This window comes from Solea senegalensis, linkage group LG3 (assembly GCF_019176455.1).
Source record: "Solea senegalensis isolate Sse05_10M linkage group LG3, IFAPA_SoseM_1, whole genome shotgun sequence".
NCBI classification, from domain to species: Eukaryota; Metazoa; Chordata; class Actinopteri; order Pleuronectiformes; family Soleidae; genus Solea; species Solea senegalensis.
This window is the reverse complement of record NC_058023.1, coordinates 25,888,413-25,910,032: the sequence shown is the minus strand read 5'-3', so window position 1 is coordinate 25,910,032 and position 21,620 is coordinate 25,888,413. Positions and strand designations below refer to the sequence as shown.

Sequence of the window (21,620 nt, the reverse complement as noted above, 5' to 3'; positions counted from 1 at the left end):
GGAAAGTGTCCTGCTGGAGGGTGATTTTCCAGAACCTGGCAGCCCAAAAGCTTTTCTGATTAATGACTCAAAACTGACCTACGCAGCATTGATTTCGGAACCATTTATAAAGCTATTCAATACGGCTTTAAACGGTGACTTATCAGAAAATGGTGTCCATAATTTCACTGAGGTGATTTATTAAATGCCAAAATTATATTTTATAATGGAGTGGCTTTGCATTGCTGTGCAAAGCCACCCCACAGGCAATGTTTTCCATTCATACTCACAGGAGCCAGCCGAAGATCACTCTTGGATAACAGAGTTCAACACTCTCTAGTGACGCAGGAAACATTAACATCAGAAATAGATGACCTCTGCGGTGTCCCACTCAAACTCATGATAGCTTCCCTAAGAAGTTATTAACTTTTGGCATATTCTCGATCAGAGCGTACGTTTACAGAAATCTGACACATAACTCTTAGTCCAAATTTTGCCGATTACGTAAAGAACTGAATGACCTCAAAGAACGGAGTTGGACCAAATCTTATGGGGAAACAAACTTAGAATGAAGATGATTTCCTCTTACTTTGCCTCTTTGCACTGTTGCAGGTTACTAGCACAAGCGGTGTCTGTCTGCCGTTACCTGAGTTGCCATGGTAACCCTCCCCCAAAAAGAATTTATTTCAAGAAGCAACCCATCGGCAACAACCTGTGACTCTCTCTCTGTGTGTCTGTCTCATTCGCTCTCAGACATCATTGTATTTTTCTTGTCTGTTGCACCTTTTACACACTTTTACTTATACATACAGTATATGTATAGATAGTGTTCTTGCCTTATATCCCGTCCATCTTCCTTTATCGCTACATTTTATCCGTCTGTTTCTTTCCACCTCATTTACTGTCACAATCTGTCCATAGTCACCCACTGGGTTAGTTCATTTGTAGCTACGACCAGAGGGAACGGTGCACCGGGCTCCTTTACCAGTCTGTAATCTGTACTCATGGATGAACCTGTGTGTGTGTGTGTGTGTCAAAGGTCGTGAGAACACATTTAGATTCACCGATCTACGTGGGGACGTTTTGACCTTGTGAGGACATCTTGACCTCTGGCTGCTCACAAGTTTGAAAGGTTTAAGTTAGGTTTAGGATCAGGCATTTCGTTGATCTGGTTCGAGGTCAGGGTCGGGGGAGACCAGGGAACGCGTGATGCCTGTGAGTGTCCTCATGAAGGGCGCTGACTTTTTTTTTGCACAATGAAGAATGTGCAAACCTGCGAGACTGTGACTGTGCATATGTGCTATGTGAAAAAAATAAATGCGACTGAGTGCATGCATCGACATCTCTCTCTCTCTCTCTCTGTCAGTGTGTGTGTGTGTGTATGCGGTCGCCTGCATGTGTAACCATTTGTGCCAATTATTTCATTACCGGCTGACAGATTTCTCTTTCCGCTATTACTGCTCCCCTAGCCACAGGCACCGGCAGAGGCCCCAGCAGTAACACACACACACACACACACACACACACACAAGCACAAGCTTGCACACACCAACCAGTTCAAGTCCATCAATTAAGGAGGCAATTTGCTCAAGTGGTTCCACCTGGGCCAAAGGCAGGTGGGTGGCTATGCTCTGTTTACCTATCAGACACTATTAAGGCTGAGGTGTCACAACTTTTACGTCCAGTCTGCCTCCACAGTAACGCCTTTCTGTCTGCTTCCATATCTGCTGTATATGTGTGTAATGTGTGTGTGTGTGTGTTGTATCCGTTGATGAGCGGCGACCAAATGACAGATGTCAAGGATGTCATGCGTGTGTGTGGGTGTTTATGCATGTTATGTGTCAGGTTATCAAGCTGCTGACACGTGGAAGACGTATCTATTAAGGCTGCTTCAGTGACCCCTTCACTTGTGTGTGTGTGTGTGTGTGTGTTTCACTGTGGACTGTGTGCATGCGTGTGGCCTCTGCAGCAATATTTCATCCTCTCGCGAGTCCCATAAGAACCCGTCGCACACCGTGTTGGTGCGCGTGTGAGTGTGCAAGTGACCCTCTGTTGCTCTATGTGTATGCATACATGGCTCCGTGCCGCGGTGCACATCTGCACTTGCAACATTTATTTCTCTTGAAGAGTGTGTTCATGTGCAGGCTAACACACACACACACACACACACACACACACACACAGTCTGTTTGATAAATTATTCCAGGAGCTACAGGAATTTGCAATGCACTAAAGCAAACACAAGATAGCGCGTGCAGCCTGTCAAGCGCCGCTGTATGTTTGCGAGACTGTGCGTCTGCATATGCTTTTGTCGCCATTCGTATTTGTCACTACGCCGCCGCGCGGTGACATGCTCGTGTGTCTGTGGCCGCCGCTTTATCTGGCTACGTGTTGATATGCCGGGAAAACACACACACACACACACACACACGGAAGGTAAATAAGACCCACATGTCAACGCCGCGTCTCCCCCCGCAACTCAACTTAAGCAAGGGCCAACTGTTACCTGCATCACGTGCAGTCCCATTTCCCTTCAACTCATTGGATGTGGTGTTATCCTTGGGCTTATGAGCCAGTGAGCAAGGTATAATTTATTGTCTGTTCAGCAAGGCAAATGTGCAAACCTGGCACATTTCATTTGCTGAATACATATCATTGTATAATAATATGATTTTGTGTGTACGCGTGTCCGATTTCGGGCCTCGCGCTGTACATTTCTTGGCGATGATAACGCAGCACAGGAAGGAGAGGACAGATAAGCCGCTGTTATGAAAGGGTGGACGATGTACGCCAGACTCATCTAATGTAAAAAGCGGTGACCCACCTGTTCCTTATACACAGACTTTTATCAGTCTCTCTCTTTCTTTCTCATCTGTATATATATATATATATATATATATATATACACACACAAAGCACCCATATTATTAAATGCAGAGCATGACTTTATATGCAGTACGTATCCTGTGCATATTTATTATTTGTAAGTGAACAATGTGACTTTAAAAACCCAAATATCAACACTGTTAAGAAACAACACACCATGGATGAAAGCTTTCTGTATTCATGAGTTTGGTTTCAACACTCCCTGCAGGTGCAATAATGAAGTTTCTTTCTTTCCCCGTGCGGAATAGACCGTGATGATTATGATGAAGCCGCATTGCCCGCTGTTTTTGCCTTCCTCTCTTTTTAACTCCTCTGCCCTGCTGCGGTATCGACAGAGCTGTAAACATGAGCATAAAAATTATATGTAGCAACAACGTACCTGTGCGAAAGAACAAAAAGCAATTAAGAGAGAGAGTAAAGTCCAACTGGAGCTACTAGACACCAAGAGGAAGAACCAATGGATACACAAACGTCGGCATCTCCTGTTCCACATATCTTAAAACGTGGATTGCGTTCATCTTTGTTTATAACAAGGCTCGCAATCAATGAAAACATGCCAGATATTGTAATTCCAGCAGCCTGTTAGAACCCAATTCATAAACCATGCGACAGCTATGTCAATTATGTCAACGATGATCTCCGAACGTGTTGCGCTATCGCGCTTTGTTGCGTGACTAACACCCATGTCAGCACCTTCGCCGCCGCGCCCTGTAATGGCATTATGAGATAAATGACGCTTGTTATGACCCATAATGTTATGGCTTGGCCTTTACAGTGAGCTAAACCTATTTTCCCCAGCTCCGGATTGAGAACAGGAACTGGAACCCCACAAGCAATCTATTCAAGGGTGCAATGAGCTAAGGGGATGTGACACGCCAATGTTTTTTAGTGATTTTCATTATGTGTCATTCTATTCTAATTTCTTTTCAATTGGACCATGAGAGCAGCCGCCCGAACGCGGCGCAAGAGGCGGGAGCGAGCGAAAGTGGGGGGGGGGGATCTTGTTTGGCTGCAGGACATCCTGAGAAATAAAATAATGATCTTTATGAAATTAGTTTAGACACATTCTGACAGCCGAGACAAAGCAAGTGGCTTGCCTTGTTTGAATCGATAAAGCCTCCATTACTTTTCTGAGGAGTAACATGCAATTTGTTTCAGCCGAGCGGCGTAGCATCGGTAATATTCGGGCCCCTTTGACACGAAAAGCTAATGCACTGTGGCCAACCTAATGTCGGATTAAACCTACATTTCTGTCGGACGGGATAAAGCATGACCGAGCCCGTTATCACAGACACCACATCCGAGTCACAGGGGCCTCTGGGCCATTGCTTTGTGAAGACAGGAGAAAAAACATCATCTCTCTTCTCTAAATCCATTCAGATGAGCGTGATCCCACGCACGAGGAAGATCAGACTTCTTAAGTAGCTATTGATCGGCGAGATGAACAGAGGGAGGAAATGGCGATTGATCGAACGCGGGGATGGCCTCGTCGCTACCTTTGACACAGCGGGGGGAAAAAGCACAAATTGAAACCACAGCGGGGTAAGCACACCTCGCACTTGTCATTTCCACAAGAACGTGTGAATGTATCACACCCAAGCACCCCGGTGGTCACGGAATCAATAGTCTGGAGGACTTGTTTATGAATAAGATGGACGCGGGGATGGAATCACTTCCCTTAAATCAGCACTCTTTCTGCTTGTGTAAATAGATGAACGTTCTCTAAGCTTGGGGCTGGACGAGGCGAGGGGAGGGGCGGTCTCCTCTTTGAGAGATGGTCCTGACGGACATGTTGCCGGTGTTGCAAGAATGGTCCCGGAGGAATCCGCCCTTCCTCAGAGGAAAAAACGCTGATCTGAGAGGATCTCTCTCCCGCCAGCTGACAAGCCGATAGACAAATGGCCCCCGCTACTCTCTAACCTTTCAAACAACTGGCCCTCCTTCTTCTTGTACTACTTTCTCCGTGCGTCTTCTGCCAAACCCTCCTCCTTCATTCAATCCTGTGTGTGCATGACTTATTCATACAGTGACCAGAACACATCCCCGAGCTGATGCGCGAGGCTTTAATTAAAGATACAGCTGCGGTTGTTGAAGTCATGCAGGCCTCAATGCGGTTCCTCATACCGCACGTTCAGGAGGAACCAAATCTAGCAATCGGCGCTACCTTGCTGACCTGTGCCAGAATTTACTGCGTGCGCTACACATTTTATCACCGGCATCTGTACTGTGTTAATGGGTCTGACGATGTGAGACGTAGCCTTGCTTGTCCTTGCTGATTCAAGGTTTCGCGGAGTGGCTCAATCCTGTGTCTTCAGGCTTGGATTAGTGGGGCCTCGGGGAGTTTCGGGAGAGCACTTCATGGGCGGAAGGGTAGGAATGGAGTGTGGTAGGTCGATGTCTCTCTGACATCACTATTTCCAAAGGCCAGTGACTCTCTCCACAGAAAACTGGAGGCTAGAGAGACGATCCTCACAGCCAGGTTTTCATCCAACCACTGCCTCTTTTTTTTTTTTTATTGTCCCTCTGCGCTGCCAAAACGCAATCAATAAGACTTTAGGAAAACTGGGTGCAATAGTGCACACTTTTTACTGTCCCACAATCAATAACAACTGTGAAAAACAGTGGCATTAGAAAACATTGCGCGCACAAACACACAGATTAAAAGGGCCTCTGGACACGGGACACAAGTGGGTCGACTTAGATTACCTTGGAAAAACCACCACCGGTTCCCGCTGCAACTGTGATTGATTCATTGAAGTGAATTAATTAACAAACCCTGTAACTAATGAATCAGTTAAAGCGATTGATTAATGAGCATTACCCCTCCGGGATATGGCTGACCATTAAAGATAAACTGTGCTAAATTTAAATCCGTTCACAGCGGATTACATGCAGAGGAACGCTCTGCTCACCTGTGTGCATTATTGCTGTGAGGGATGTGACATCGCCGAGGATTTGCTGAGTAAAACACAACGATCGTGACATTGCTTGTGTATGCTAAAGGAGTATTACTGCGGCATTAAATACGCGCATATTATTTTTATGTCACCCGAGCCTAAAGCTGTGCTACGGGGCCGACTTCCCTAAAATCCCTGCTTTCTTCGGGTTAATAATAGATGCTTAAGAAGGACAAAATGCTTAATGATTACACCTCTGCTGCTGTAACTCTGAGTCATATTCTGCAGCTCAGTCTGGCCTTCTTTGTAATTAAACAAACTACATCTTTTAGATGCAGGTGACGGCTGACAGACAGCTACGCCTTTTAACAACCGTGCCCGTGGGTACATTCGGCATTCTGCTTCTTTAGCACAAACTGAATTAATGCTCTGCTGGAAGAAATGAATCAACACTCACTGAGGGCACACTGAAAAAAAAAAAATAACTGGAGGGAAACGTCTGCACGACGCAAACAATATAGCACCGAGAGGACAAACACAAAGAACTGTCACCATAAACATCACCGCTGTCTCTGAATATCTTACATAACCAACCATTATTTGTCAACTCTGGCGCTTCCCATAAACCCACAGCCGCAGCACTGTGGGTTTAACATATCTAATGGTCATAGCAATGGGGTCACGTCTTGAAGGCTGCAAACAAAGGCCACGTCAATTTGGAGACGCTGTCGAGTGCAGTGGCCTTTGTCTTGCTGTGGCCCAGGCTTTGTAAAGGTGACCTGATTAGGCATCGTTCCCACAAGGAGCTCTTAAAATAAGCCCGCACCTGATGACCTCTGCTGTGAATGGTAAGCAGCAAGGCTGCATTGGTGCTCACAAACTCAAACTATGACTCCAGAGTTGGTAATTGGCCGCCCATTCTCCAACAGCAATAACCTGGAGTGAAACCCTGATTAATATAATGTAAAAACCTGTGTTTGTCCAATTGGTTCGTTTATTAGTTAAGTAGTTAATCTCCTTGACCGCTTGCTAATATATTGCGTAAGACCAACTTTCAGTCACATCATTCCAATCCAAAAGCCAACATGTGATGTATTAACTGGATAAATTGGGCTAAGAAATCACCAGAAAGGTATTCTTTTGGAAATGATGCTGATGTAATATTGCTGGCGAGCAATGGCATTACTTTTGGCTGTGCAAGAGGGTCTCCCTCTTCTTTGTTATATAGTACAATAGGATCACTGGGACAGTGTGTCTCTCTGTGGCAAATTAAAACAGACGTCGGTGTCCCGGTGTCAGGCGCAGTGTGTGAATACACACGTCTCTGTCATTTTGGCCTATCGTTGCTCAATCTGTGGTTTTACCCGAGGATCGATAACTGCAGTCTTTTAGGCAAACGAGTGGTAAAGGATGACAAGGGGCCACCAGGGTGCACAGGCAGTACTTTTGTGAATGAGTAAAAAAGAAAACCCAGAGTGAATTCCAAATTAACTTGTAATTGTTCGAGAGGCATTATAGGCAATCTGCCTCTCTCTTTCTCTCGAGCAAGAAACAGCAATGGTGTCTTCCAGCGAAATGAGTTCAGCGGAAGGATGAACCGGGGATTCTCTTTAGAAGAGTGCTACCTTACTTTAAATCTACTTTAGTTCTGATACAGAATTCATGTCTTTTCAGGCTCGCACTCCCTGTAAACTATTTTCCTAAGCACCAAAATCATCCATTCAAACGTAATGTTGTCGGTAAAAGCACAGAATTCTTTTATCCACGATAAAGACAATCACGCGCATCGAGGACCAGACAGACATCAGTCATTCAGGATTATTGACTCGAACGTTTCCTTATAATTTACAACACTTAAGAATAACGCTTTCTATCGAATCGTTGTTGTTCACCGGGAGGAAAAAGTTCTGAATATTTCAACACAAGTTAATCTTCACATAACCCTTCAGTTTCATTGCTGCATAAATAAATAACTACAGGACATTGAGGTTTTAAAGAAGCCACTTGTCATGATTTTAATTGTACATCCATGGGGTGTCGCCATATTATTTTCTAACTGTGAGGAACAAAAATGGTTATCTCTTCATTTTCTCGCCCAGATTGTCCAGGCGTTGCCCAGTGGACTCAAACACTTAAAAAAAAAACTATTCAATGAACCCGTCAAGCTCCCTATTGCCTCCCTGTGACAAATCTCTCGGCCAACGAAGAGCAAAATGGGATTCGCTCCATTGCCTGAATTATTGAAGTGGACAGTGCGGGAAATTTATGGTGCAAAATTCATCCACATTCCTTATGCATTATGTTTTAATATGTTTCCATTACCGATGCCCCCACCCCAAACCCCCCCGCGCCGCATCCTCATTTCTCAGTGCATGCGATCCCGTGTCATATTATGCAAGGACGTCTGATGCAACGTGGCGTACAACTCGCGTATACGGCCAACAAGCAGCGCCTGGCAAATTCGCTTCAACCTGTACCAATATGATGATAATTTAAGTATTTGTGCTAACAGGCTAAGACTTCCCCTTATGTACTTGGAGGTAAATATACGGAGAGGTGAATAATCAGAGCATTTTCTTGCCTTTCTCACTAACTTACACCAGAGTGAGTGGAATATGTGCGGTTAGATTAAATGGGTTGAAGGAGGTCTGCTCTTTTTAGGCCCCTCGTGTCTGCCTTTCATTATCCTCGCCCCCCAAAAGACAGTCACTAACACGGCCCTTTGAATTCAGTTCATCACTTTGTGCTATTAGCCCCTACGGCTGGCTTTGACCTTGGTCATTCCCGCGGCCTAACGTGGGCACATTCTCACCCCTCCTTTGGGTGCCGGTCTCTCCGCAGTCCCCTCGGCTTAATTTAAATAGGCACCTTGGAAACCGCATTGAAGTCGAAACGGCTTCATCTTGCCACTAAGCGAAACAGCGGGCAGGTTTTTCCCGAAAGTTGAAGGCTATAGGGTGTCAAGTCTGAAAGCATAGAAAATGCAGGCTTAGGGGAAAAAAAAAACCCCTCGGTGTAAAAGCACAACATGATACAGACAATCAACACGGCTGTGAAGGTCAAAAATATTGCCTTGCCAGTCAACAAGCCGGCACTATGCTGACAGCCCAAATCTAATGAGAGCGGCTCGCATTAACATAGCCATAAGCAGCATTTGTTGTGTGCCGTTGGGTGGACACACAATCCTCTTTTTGACCTCTCTGGAAGAGGCTAGCACGCCATGGTAAATTAAAAACTCTAGAGGAAGGCTTCAGGACATGTGCCAGTAAAAAAAAAACAAAAAAACTCCCCTTTGTCTCCCATTTTGGCTGACAGACTTCTTGTTCATTCTCTCTTCCTCCTCGGCTTTCAATAAAGCTGGACATTCTCCGAACACAAAGCAAAGTGGCCATGGACTCAGCACGGTGCGGAAAGAGTTGGCCACTTGACCTGAATATTTGCCCAGGGCTGGAGACAGGAGGGAGGCCATTCCAAGCCACACTTTGTGAAAATGAACACAAAAGGAAAACGCACAACCATTCCACAAGTATGTTTGCTGCAGGGCATACATGTATTAAAGGGGATATTAACGGCTGGTTGTATGCACCGGGTTCATCCAGTGCTGTGAATCCTTCAGTTACAACATGAGGAGATCTCCCCTCCATAGACAGGTACAGGTTCATATGTGTGCTGTTACTCTGTGTGTGGGATTTTAAGCAGTGGTGATGATAGACAGAATCATGAGGCCACATGTCATATATTTAGCTGCAAGTGCAACTCCATGAATGAACACCTTTACACACACACACACACACACAGAGAGAGAGAGAGAGGGAGAGCAGCCATGTCCACAGGCTGTGCACCATCATACAGCATGATAATCTTAACAGTTGTGGACAGAGTATTAAATCAGTGAGGCTCTCTGGGAGGTGTGTAATGATGGGGGGGGTATTAAATCGGCTCGAACAGAAAAGGGGCAGAAAACACAATAGAAGGTAAATGGGGAGACATTAGAGCCGCTTGACCTCAGTGTTACCCTAAAGCTAGACTCTAGTGCCATCTATTGAAAACGTTTACAACAGATCAGTGTTCTATGCAAACAGTGAGCTGACGGTTTGAATCACTCTCACTCTGCACACGGCTTGAATTCATGCATTCCATGACACAACATCGGCCAATCGATTATCCTCGGCGAGATGACTTGTTGATTAGGGAAAGAAAAGGTGAGAAAAACACACACACACACACACACAGAGACAAGCATCTTCATTATGGATGATTTATGTAAGATCTAGCAAAAATAGAGGTGGGGGGGAGTCGATATTTAAATGCGACTGAGCCGGAGAGACTGGCACACACTCCGCATTGGGATTATTGCAGCAGAAAACTTCATTAGAGTCAAAGAAATGTGGTGGCGCATTGAGACGACAACGTGAATCGGTGGAGTTGTAAGTGATTACCTTCTTTGAACAGGCGGGAGTGAATGAGGAGAATGAGAAAGCAGCAGATCGCTGCTCCGGTCAGTGCCCACGCAACTCTGAGCATCTGCATCCTGGCGTAGGAAGGGTCTGTGGCGGACCGTGGGAGCCTTGCAGCGCGGGGGGGGAGAGAGAGAGAGAGAGAGACAGAGAGAGAGACGCTCCACCTCAGCTCTCAGACACTAAATTAATCATTCATCCTCTCCATGCAAAAGAAAAATCCTCACTTGATAGTCCGCGTTAGGAGTGATAATGAGCGCAATAGGATCCGTGAAACAACAGGGAAAAATATGCGCGCTTTCTTCGCCGCCGGTGCGTCAGAGTGACTCCAAACGCAGCGGCGATTAACCCCCGATCACAGACTGAAGGGCTGACATCCTTCCTCGCCACCACTTCTCCCTCCACTCTTCCACTGTTTTGTTTTGGGGTTTTTTTGTTGTTGTTTTTTTCCGCTCTCTTCTGTCAAGAGTCTGTCGTCGCCTGACTCGCTGTGGGGTTCGGTGGAACGCGCTGCGCTGAGCCCCTCAGTGTCGGCGCGGCTCCGTCTGCAAGTGCGCACGGGGTCCACAGCGATGCGGCGCGCAGACGACGATCACCGCTGCCCGCTGCACGTTACGCACATCTCTCCCATTGCTGGAGAGGCAGAGGCAAACACTGCCAGCCAGGACTCCTCGCAGTTCTCGTTTCCCTCCCTCTCTCTCTCTCGCTCTCTCTCTCTCTCTCTCCGTGGCGCACACACACTCGCCGTCTCTCCCTCGCTCTCCCAGTTCGTCACTCTCTCTCTCTCTCTCTCTCATGAAAATCAATCCAGAGCAACTCTCGCCATTTACGCACGTCAACAGCCAGTTTCATACACTATGCATCTCCATGCGCCCCGCACATCTTGGACACATTTCGGGGAAAAAAACAAACAAACAACAACATATTTTCTCGTGTCCCACAAATCCTCCTGTCTTCTCTCTGAAGGCAATGACGTGGATGCTGCAGGTTCTTTATTTTGTCCGGTTTTGGTCTCCAATCATGTGCTAAAGATCCAATAGACAATAGATGCATGTCAGCACATCTCTCTCGGTCTCACTTGTGTGTGTGTGTGTTCCTCAAACCAAATCGACTACCCCCCCCCCCCATCTCCAGGTTACGTCACAACTCCCCCAAATAATCTCCTCCAGCTCCAACGCCTGAGCTCGAGCCGCTATAACAGGATGTTCACACTGATAAGCAAAAAAGTGAGCAATCTGTGGGCTGCGAGTGATCATCAGATGGCAAACGAAATAAAGGCAAATTTGTCTGTTCACCATTAATGCTATTTTAGTCTTTTTATGGAAAGAAAATGCAGATATTTTCGGTGAAATGTCCCAAAAAAAAAAAAAAAGAAACCCTGCACATTGGCCAAGCCTCCCAGTTATTGGGAGAAGGCTTTGGGTAGAGCCCAGCCTGAGGCTCAGCAATCATGGAAGTGATTACACATGAAGCCCAGTCCTGTGTGATCTTTTAACGGATGTCTGGATCCAGTGAGTGAAAACAATCCGGCTGGAGTAGGACCAACACTGAATGGCAAAACAATAGTCTGTGTAATCCCTTCCACCCTGCTTTTTTTCCTGAGTGCCAACACAGCCATTGCTCCCCGTTTTATGTGTATTTGCATGCTGCTTAGCTCTCGCATGACGCGGAATAGTCCACTTAATTCGTCCGTCATCAGTCGTTTGGAAGCGGTCGGTCAGTTTGCACACAATAACCCATATGGTCCGCCCAAGTGATGGCAGCATCTGAAAGCCCAGCATTTCCTCCTTGGGGTACTTGTGGTTTTTATTCCTGCGTCTGTGCCTTTATAATTGAATCAGAATGATATGGCAGGACGACTGATGGTGCCACTCAAACCAGAGAACTGTCATTGCAGTGTCAATAAGGTTGGCCCCTGCAGCGACTGGCCCTAATTAGCTGATAACAGTCTTTACTGGCTGCCGTGCATGCCACACTGTGTGTGTGTGTGTGTGTGTGTCTGCAATAAATCTCCATGCCTTCTTTCACACGTCACCATGCGTGTGTGTGTGTGTGCTTGTACAAATCTTTGTGAGGACAATCTGGTTGGTCCCCACATTCTGTCACACAAAGCGACGCGGTGTAGGCGTTCAGCCTTCATGTCTCGTAGATCATCACCTCTGTCAAAGCCTGAGCAGGTCTGCATCGCCTGTATTGGCACTATGGAACTATTGGAACCACTATGGAAAAGAACACAAAGAAGCACTAGGGTTTAATTTTCAGGGGTGTTAAAGCCCTGGTACACTTTACCCAACCGCGCACGCGCGAACTGAACTTCCAACCTGCCGATAGGTGGAGTATTACTGTAAGCCCCGCCCACCAAGCACAAGACCATTTTGACAACAGAAGAATTAGTCGCCAAGGAGAGTCACCCGAGCCTCGACCTGGCAACTCACGGAACCGGCTGACACCGGAATGCATTATGTCTTTGAGTGTCCTCACTAAGAACGCTCGTACAAGTGTGTGTGTGTGCAAGAGAGAGGGAGAGAGAGAGAGAGAGACCTTTTCTCTAAACTGACACCACCTGTCCTCCTCTCCAATGCTTGTGTGATCCATCCATCTACGGCACAGAAAGCAATTAAAGACTTGACCTCTACAAGGATTTACGGTGGGATGACTGCATGTGTGCTTGTGACGGTGTAGGTGTGTGTGTGTGTGTGTGTGCACGTCCGACATCATCATCTGCTGCATGTGCCTATACCACTCAATACGACAAGCTAAATACGACCGTGGGCAGCACGCGTAGAGCATAATTAGGAAGCGGTTATGCGACAATGACACCATCCCAAGTGAATGCAGGAGGAGCCACTTACAATTATTCCTATTCACAAAGGCGCCATTGTCGTGCATTGTGTCCTCACTACACACACTCACAGCACCTGAACCACACGATGAGACAGCGGTGTTCCATGTAACGTGCAAGTGACGCCTGTGAAATTTAGGTTGCGAAAACTGCCATGGCACGAGTCGAATCGCAAATCTCAGGGCTTCAAAACGCGAGTTTGTTTTGGAACTGGAGAGGCTACGTCCATTTTCATATTCAGTTTATGCTTTTTGGATCAAAATTGGCTCCACTCTTAGGTCAGATGCCTCGAGCTCCACGCGGCACAGAACAACCTCTGAAAGCAGTGCAGCCATTAGTACACAGATATAAACTCAAGTGCAGATTGCAGGAAAAGGGATGAATGCTGCTGGACTCATGCCGCCTTCCACTGCACCTTAAATATCCCTCTGCTTTTACAGTTTATGTATCACAATGAGCAAATATAAAGCCAAAAAAGCAGAATTTGCGTGGAGCAATTCACGTCGCCCTCCTAGCAGATTTAAGATCTATTCAAAGTGGCTATAATCAATGTGTTTATTTGTGATCATTTTTGCAATTTCATCTGATTAAATTACTATGATGTGAAAGAGGCTGGAACCATCATCACCAGACCTGCTAGTTCCTCTCAGCTTTATAGAGCCTTTTTAGTATTTCTCAGTTCACTGATTTGGTTTTTATGACCCACATCTTGACTTTTGGTTCGAAACAGGCAGATGTCCTGAGACGTAAAGGTGTGGAAAAAAAACAACAACCTCAACCTGCAACCAAACAACCGAAGCGTCAGACACGGTGTGTGTACGTGAACGACTCCATATGTTGCTCTATGTCACATATTAATATTCAGTGCAGTTCTTCATCAAATTTACATCAACATTTAGATTATGCTGAAAGGCTGTAATGGATGCGTGGATCAATAGCACCAAACACACAGTATGTTGCCTATCCTGTCTGAACCTCACTCCGTGTGGGAAAGGTGGGGTGGCGCCTTAGCGCCCCCTACTGATGAGCCACCTCTTCCCTTACATACAAACAATGTTTGTGTTCATGTAGGCCAAGAAGAAGAGGAAGGAGCAGCTTTTAACCCCCAAATGTAAAAATATGTTCATCACTGTACAATGAATGCCTCATACTGTTGCTGTGTTGGCAAAATGTGTTTTCCTTGCAAATGTATCATCATGGGGCAGCACAAGCTGTACATTATGTCGCGTTTCTTTGCAATATTTCAGTCACTTGAACTGTGTAGTGAGTAACAAGGATGTTTTTTTTTTTTTTTCCTTTTGACAAATGAATCAATACGTCTTTTTATTGTCACCAAAGGGCTGAGGAAGAGCACTTACGGACAGGACATAGGTGGACGTTACTGCACATCGTGATCAGCAGCATGATGACATGTGCATTGTCAAAATAAGTCCACTTACACAGAGTGAAAGGGCTCCGTTTGTTCAATTCTGTCGAGACTCCGTTATAAACCTCTCAAAGACGTTTTCTTTAATTTGGCTTCTAACCTCTGTTTTGTATGACAAAAGTTTTTCCGAAGACTGAGGAGTGCTCGTCTTTTATGTCCTCTTTTTTTATTATTAAAATATTTCCCTTCGCTCTATCCTCACACCACCCACCTACACTGCTGCTGCTGCTGCCACGTCTCCTTTCGCACCATCTCATCCTCTGAAATGCCACCCACTCACCGCTATCCTTTTCCTTGCCAGAAGCCAGGAGAGGCGTTACTTGCTTTGTCCTCTGTGCAGGTCACTGGCTGTGCGCCAGACAGAGCCCATGCCAATAAAAGCCATGAGTAATGGGCTAAAACTTCTACATTCGCTGTGTTTCCCATTATTTCCCATGGTCAATAAATCTGAAGAAGGGCTTAATCAGAGGGAAAAGCCGGGACATATGGCCTATGTCCAGTAGGGTGTCCAACACTGAGATTCTTACAGTTTAATCAGAGATAAAAGTTGAGGTGTCAGCCACCAATGTGGCTTTCCTTGTGACCCACTTTGTCTTCTGACAGGCGGAGCCATTATTATTTGGACAGATGAACACACTGCTACCGTCGGTTGAGAAACAATGGCTGCCGTTGTGCCGCTAAGACAAGGTTGACTGTAAATAATGTCCTTAAAAAACCTAAAAGACAGATAACGGAATGAATTGCTCAAAATCCATAAATTAGACCACGAAGAAATCCAAGTTTCAAGGAACAACGGAAGTTGGTTACTGGGATAAAGTTTATGACGTTAAGTTAGACCTATCATCTCTGTGAAGGTGCTTGGTCATCAAGGTCATCATTACCTCAGAGAACCTGAGGAAAATGGACTTGTTTCATTTGGTTGGAGGAATTTTCAGCTCATCCAAGAAGCTTATTCAGTTACAAATAAGTGGGAAGCGCCGGGTATTTAGCCTCTGTGGGCTGATTACCTATCTACAGAGTCACTGTTGGCACTTTTCCACTGCACAGTTCTAGCACGACCACTTGTTTGTTTGTTTTTTGCTTTTCGATTAGGGATAGTACCTTGTACCTAGTGCTTTTTTTAGTACCTGCTCTGGCGAGATTCCAAGCAAGCTGAGCCAACAGTAAAATGTGATGTCGACAGACTGCCGGGTGTCGTCACAGGAAGAGCCACGAGCGCGACACAGGAATCACACGGAACAACGGCGAACTGTAGATCAGTTAAAATGAATTAAAAACCGTGAAAACATGTGTTAATCTCTAACATTTACAAAGACGTTGTTTTGGGAAAGCTCCTGCCAAAAAAAAGAGCAGATCCATGAGCAGAGTGAACATCGGCGCTGCGTTTGAATGGTGGCGACAACTGAGAGCCCAGAAAGGGATACGAAGTGATCTGTTTCTACAGGACTAATAGGTTAACTTTATTAACTTTGTGACTATTTGTTGTTTTTCATCATCACATTATCTAAAGAAAAGAACGTAGCGTTAACCAAAAAGTACGTTCTTCAGATCAGGCTGAATTCATGCTTAAAGTTGTGGCGTTAAATCAACATAAACAAACTATGACTTCTTCTACTTTGATACTTATTCTCTCAATAGACACTTGACAGCTGTCTTTTAGCTCTATTTTTGGTCTCCACCATCTCCTGAGGCAAAACACTATAGAGGTTAAATGTTCTGCTTTGTTAAACTAGCTTGTCAAATTTGTCTTCGCATGTTCATCACTGAGAGCAATGTCATTAATGTAACACTAATGTACTTTGATATCCTCTTATTACATTCAATTTTGATCTTAGCCTAGCCGCTCAAATACCGGCCGGTGCTCCTTATTTGTTTAACGACATGAAAATATCAAATAGGTGCAATAATGGTAAACTAACCACAGGGTAACTCCAATCTGATATCTACACATCTTTTCCAACATTAGGAAATAGGTTGAAGACTTCTGAGAGTTCTGACGTGTGAACGTTAAATATAAAAGAAACACATGGTGGAGGGAAAAAGAATGAAAAGGAAACATTACATTGAGTTTGATGTAGCTGTCCAAGTAAACTGCTGCACAATGGTTCACTCCTGTGGCTAAGATGGATAGCCCTGACAGAAATTAGATTCTCTTCTCCTGTACATATCTGCATAAAAGCCACTACACCTAGGAGCATCATGGATCCATCACAGTCAAGAAACATTATTGCCGCTGCTGCTGAGCCATAAACACAACCCGAGCACAGACGTTGAGCTCACCATCACAGTAAATATAGTGAAATGATCCATCACAGTAAACACAAAGTACTACTTTGCTAAGACTTTCTTTTTAATCATGACTTTCTCCGGCTGAGTTTGTCCATGTCAGCGTGGGCTTTGGCTTCCTCTTTGCTCCGAGTCAATCACCTGACACCCACAGGAAAGAAATAAAAGTATCCGCTGGCAAACAATCCATCAGACACACATCACCTGAGACATCTGTCAATTTCACGTCTGTATTTATTTTGGGAACTCTTTTATTACCCGGGACATGAGTTTATTTTCCACGCCATAAAGTTTTGTGTGTTTTTACCGACTCTATCTGATGTCACACATTATACTAAAGAAAATGACCGGAGGAAAGACGGAAATATATGAGCTATGACGAACCTACCTGTGTCATTTAGAGCCCATTTATTTCTATCAATACAGCTTATTATTAGCCTAAAACAGACATCTTGGGGCTAATTTGAAAAATGTTTCTAGGTGCACACAGAGTGTGAGCGGAGGCTTCTGTGTGGTTTTACTTTCTGTGACGAGAGATACAGAAATACATCAATCGGTTTGGGATTTCATCGCACTGACAGCTTTTCGAACGACAAAATATCCAAGAACTGTGTGTAAAAACGGGGAAATTCCTCTGCTGAAAACAAACACTGAATCTTTTATACGGCCCTCATAAAACGCATTTGTTCCCTTAATTTAAACATTTTAAATGTCCATACATCCTGCTCATTCTAATTGAAAGCAGAGCCACACAGCGACGAAAGCTACAAAGTTATTGTATTAGTTATTATTAACTCTGCACACACACACATTTAATCAAGTCTTATTATAGGCAATATACTGAGCCGGCAAACACTACCAACAGACTCATCCTCTTGAGGTTTCCACTAAGCTTCTTCTATTTCCTGTAGACGGAGAACAAAAACAAACAAGCACAAACATGTGCGCACACATATAGGAGCTGCCTCTACATGATCTTTATCCGTCCATCTCCTACCACTTTATCCTCCACGTGAGGGTCGTGGTGCCAATCCCGGCTGACATAGGGCGAAAGGCGGTGTAAACCCTGGACAGGTTGCCAGTCCATCACAGGGCCTACGGTCAATTGAAAGTGTCCAATTTGCCTAATGTTGCTTCCTAATGGAGAACATGATGCACACTCTATGCAGAAAGTGTGCATCTATTGGTCCTTAATGTTGCAGCCTCACCTGGACTGACTGCTCAACTTGCCCTCACTTGTGCCAACAAACCAAGCTGGTGAATGTCTACTATTTCATCCACATGTGCTGAAACTATTTTATATAGGGAATAATCAAAGTTTGATCCACTTGAGAACCTCTGCTGGAAAAAAAAATGGATTGAATAATGACTTTCTTCAATTTGAATTCCCCAGTTATAACGTTCAGGACTGATGATTATGAGTCCACTTGCCCAACAAAGTAGAATAAAATGCATAATTCTCACCAAATTCAAAAGATATCCTGTTTTCCTATTTGGCAGCTCAACGGAGAGGGGAGCAGACAGAGAGAGACTTCCCCAGCACCAGGTTCTGGAGTCGTGTGTCTAATTCAGATACTAACACAACAAAGACTTAACACTGACTGACAGTATTAAGGGGTTAGAACCAACCAGAATCAGGCATTTTGGGCAATTTAAAATGAAGATATTGAATGTTTCATCAACTCAGTGTGATGTCAAGCAACACATAAAATGAGGACCAAAATGAATATAAAGTTAGCTTCCTCTTCCTCCACGTTTATCCGCCCGTCCCCGGTGGACACAAAACAAACAAACACCAGCAGCACGGACATATACATATTTAACAAAAAAAAAGGTCTTAGCAACAGCAAAAACGAGCTTAACTACCCAAGTATCTCCTACGTCTCCTGGGACAGTTATTGGAAATAGCACCCGGAGGACACAAAATGTTTAAATATGATAAAAAAACAACAACAACAAGGTAAAGATAAATGAAAAGTACACGCCTCCAATAATTCTGCCATGAGTTTGTAAATATTGTTTTCTTGTAAAGATCATAAACAGGCCTTAGAGCATTGTTCTGAAATCACGGCATCACTCGACAAATTAAGAAATGACAGTGTTTTGTGTCTAACTACAGTGAATACACACAATATTACTCACTCATTTGCTCTCGGAAAAAAAAACATTACTGAAGATTAGAGTCCAGAAAAATCATCTTCTATTAGTGTCAACGCTCACAGTTCACGTTTGACAACAAGCAATTCAGGGGGAAAAAAAAACGCTGACTTCATTTAAATACTGATCTACGTTATAATGACGGTGTCATATTCAATCCGTTAAGGAGTAATTGAAAATCAATATCCTATCAACATGCAACGAGCCACAGTGTCTACTCCATTCTGAATCGGCTGAAAGGGCGTTAATTGACTTGGGTCTTAATTTTCTGCCAACGTCCTCACTTTCGCTGAAATGTGAGTAAAATCTCGCATTCCCGGCACATCTCTGGGTGCAGATTACAGACACTGACAGGGAAGAGTAGAGCGAAGGAACACAGTGCGCCACACAGCAGGTGGAGGAATGTAAGGATGAGAGAAGTGCAGAGAAAACAGGAAAACAGGTGATAGCATGTCCCTTTGCAATGATTAATCCGCAATAAAAATAGGACATTACACAACACAGTGTGTGAAATATTTCAGCTCAGTGCTTCATGCAAACACGTGACAGTGTTGTGTGTGTGTGTGTGTGTGTGTGTGTGTGTGTGTGGCGCGGAAGGAGACTTGAACGTATACACAGCGGCTTTACTGGAAACATGTTCAACGTTACAGAGCATTTGGTAGCACCATTGAGGAGAGAATCCTCAAAGTGCTGAACTGCTCCTTTACAAATCAATTTCTGTTCACATCTTACAGAGTTGGGATTTCCCTTGCATGTTTATTCCATAATTAAAACATCATATACAACTGTGTTGGAGTGCAGATACATTAATCACGGTTTACGCGGGCGTAATTACACTTTGTTATTCGATATTTTGACACTCAGAATCAGAAACGGAGCAAACGAGCCACTTACAGCATGCTTTGTAGATATTTCTTTGTGCCCTTTAAGCCCTTTTGGAAATAAATAATGCACCGCGTAGTGTACCTGCCACAGGACGAAAAGCAATACGGTGGAAATTGAAAAGCAGCAATAGCTCTTAAGCAGCGGAGGCTGTGGCCTCCGTGGCCAAAAAAACAGAATTCAATTGTGAAAATCGAGCAGATGATGACAATATTCGATAGCAACGTTGTCTGGCACAAGATAGAAAGAAGAATAAGAGAGGGGGGTAAAAAAAAAAAGTCTCCCTTTTTAGATTGCTATAACCTTGAGTCACCCTGTCATGCCTGCATTCATCTGGGAGGGAGAAAAAAGAAATGTGATTATTAAATGAGGGCATGTAGAGAAAGAAGAAAGTGGCAGAATGGAATATGAGAGAGTCATAGAGGAAAACAGAAATGTGGCGGCGGCGGCGGCGGTGGCGTGGGTTCAGACATGAGCAAACTCATTTTTGTCTTTCAGAGCATAAGGGACACAGGAAATATAGTGCGCTGAGTGACATGAAGGGCAAAATGATTCACCATTTTTGCGCCAACACTTCAGCCGACAGAGTCACACACTCACACACACACACACACACACACACACACACACACACACACACACACAGAGTCTGTCACCACAGGCTGCTGATGGACACACTTTGCTGGATCCATGCAGTTCTTCACCAGAGACACATGGCCGTCAGTTAAGCAGTCACAGGGAGCGTTAAAGGATGGCACAGCACGGCACTAACTGATATCTCAACATTAAACCCACATATCTGATAATCACAGCACCACAACTTCATGTTATTTGTACCATTTTAGGTCACTACTGTGAGAGAAAATTCCAATCTTCAGCCATCTTTAAAGGAATTATTCACCGTTCATTTGCATTTAGCTGTGTTTCACTAGAATAAAGGTAGGATTTTTGAAAAATTGTGCTTCCCAACCTCAGTTTCCCCTTAGTCAAGATATCTTCATTCTTTTTTGCTATGTGCCCACCAGTGACACTTGGTCCGAGGCTTGACACTGCAATGCTAATTCCGCACCTTTTAGAACCACTCGTAGTAGGGATGTCCCAATACAAATTTTTTACTTCCGATATGATACCAATATTGCAGCCCTGAATATTGGCCGATACCGATATCGATCCGATGCGATATCATCACAAATCATACATACTTTAGTTACTTATTTTGTAGTGTGGAATGTTAGAATATGCTTGATCAATAGATATTACAGAGAATAATAGAGATATAATACGATACTAGTTTCTTGGCTGATATCGGACCGATATCCGATATCAATATCGGAGCAGGACATCCCTGACTCGTAGGGGGGCGGGACCTCATTCCCAGAATGTAAACAGTGTCTGCCATCTTTGCTAACAGTTAAGCTAACAGGACCAAGTATCACTGGTGGGCACGTAACAAAGAAAAGATTGAAGATATTTCTCAGAGTATCCCAACCTCAGAGGAAACTGAGGTTGGGAAGCACAATTTTTCAAAAATACTTCCCCTATTCTAGTGATACAAAGCTAAATGCTAAATGGTGAAGTATTACTTTAATGGTGAATATTACTCACATATTCTCATAACCAGACCTGTTGTTCAATATAAACAGCCATAACTTCTGATAAGACACAAACTAGGTGCCTTTTCCCTAGATACAAAGTGTTGCAGAGATTTTTGATTGTCAGGCGAGACGACGTCTGGAGTCGGTGGTGAGTTAAGTTGAAAGATTTTATTGAAGACATCTGAACAGTGAGGCGTCTATCTCAAGACTTAC

At 44.4% G+C, this 21,620-nt stretch overlaps 1 protein-coding gene across 3 annotated transcripts in view; it reads right to left on the bottom strand.

Annotated features, from left to right (window-relative positions):
- Positions 1-21,620, bottom strand: part of tafa5a (TAFA chemokine like family member 5a) — a 149,001-nt gene that overhangs the window by 85,800 nt on the left and 41,581 nt on the right. Inside the window, exon 1 of one of the 3 annotated variants that reach the window (XM_044022837.1) lies at positions 10,202-10,906. The exons of the other annotated variants lie outside the window; for them this stretch is intronic. Within the exon in view, the coding sequence (XP_043878772.1) occupies positions 10,202-10,292 (91 nt within the window). The 5' untranslated portion in view covers positions 10,293-10,906. Of the gene's footprint in view, positions 1-10,201; positions 10,907-21,620 lie in introns of those variants that run through there. 3 annotated transcript variants of the gene reach the window in all.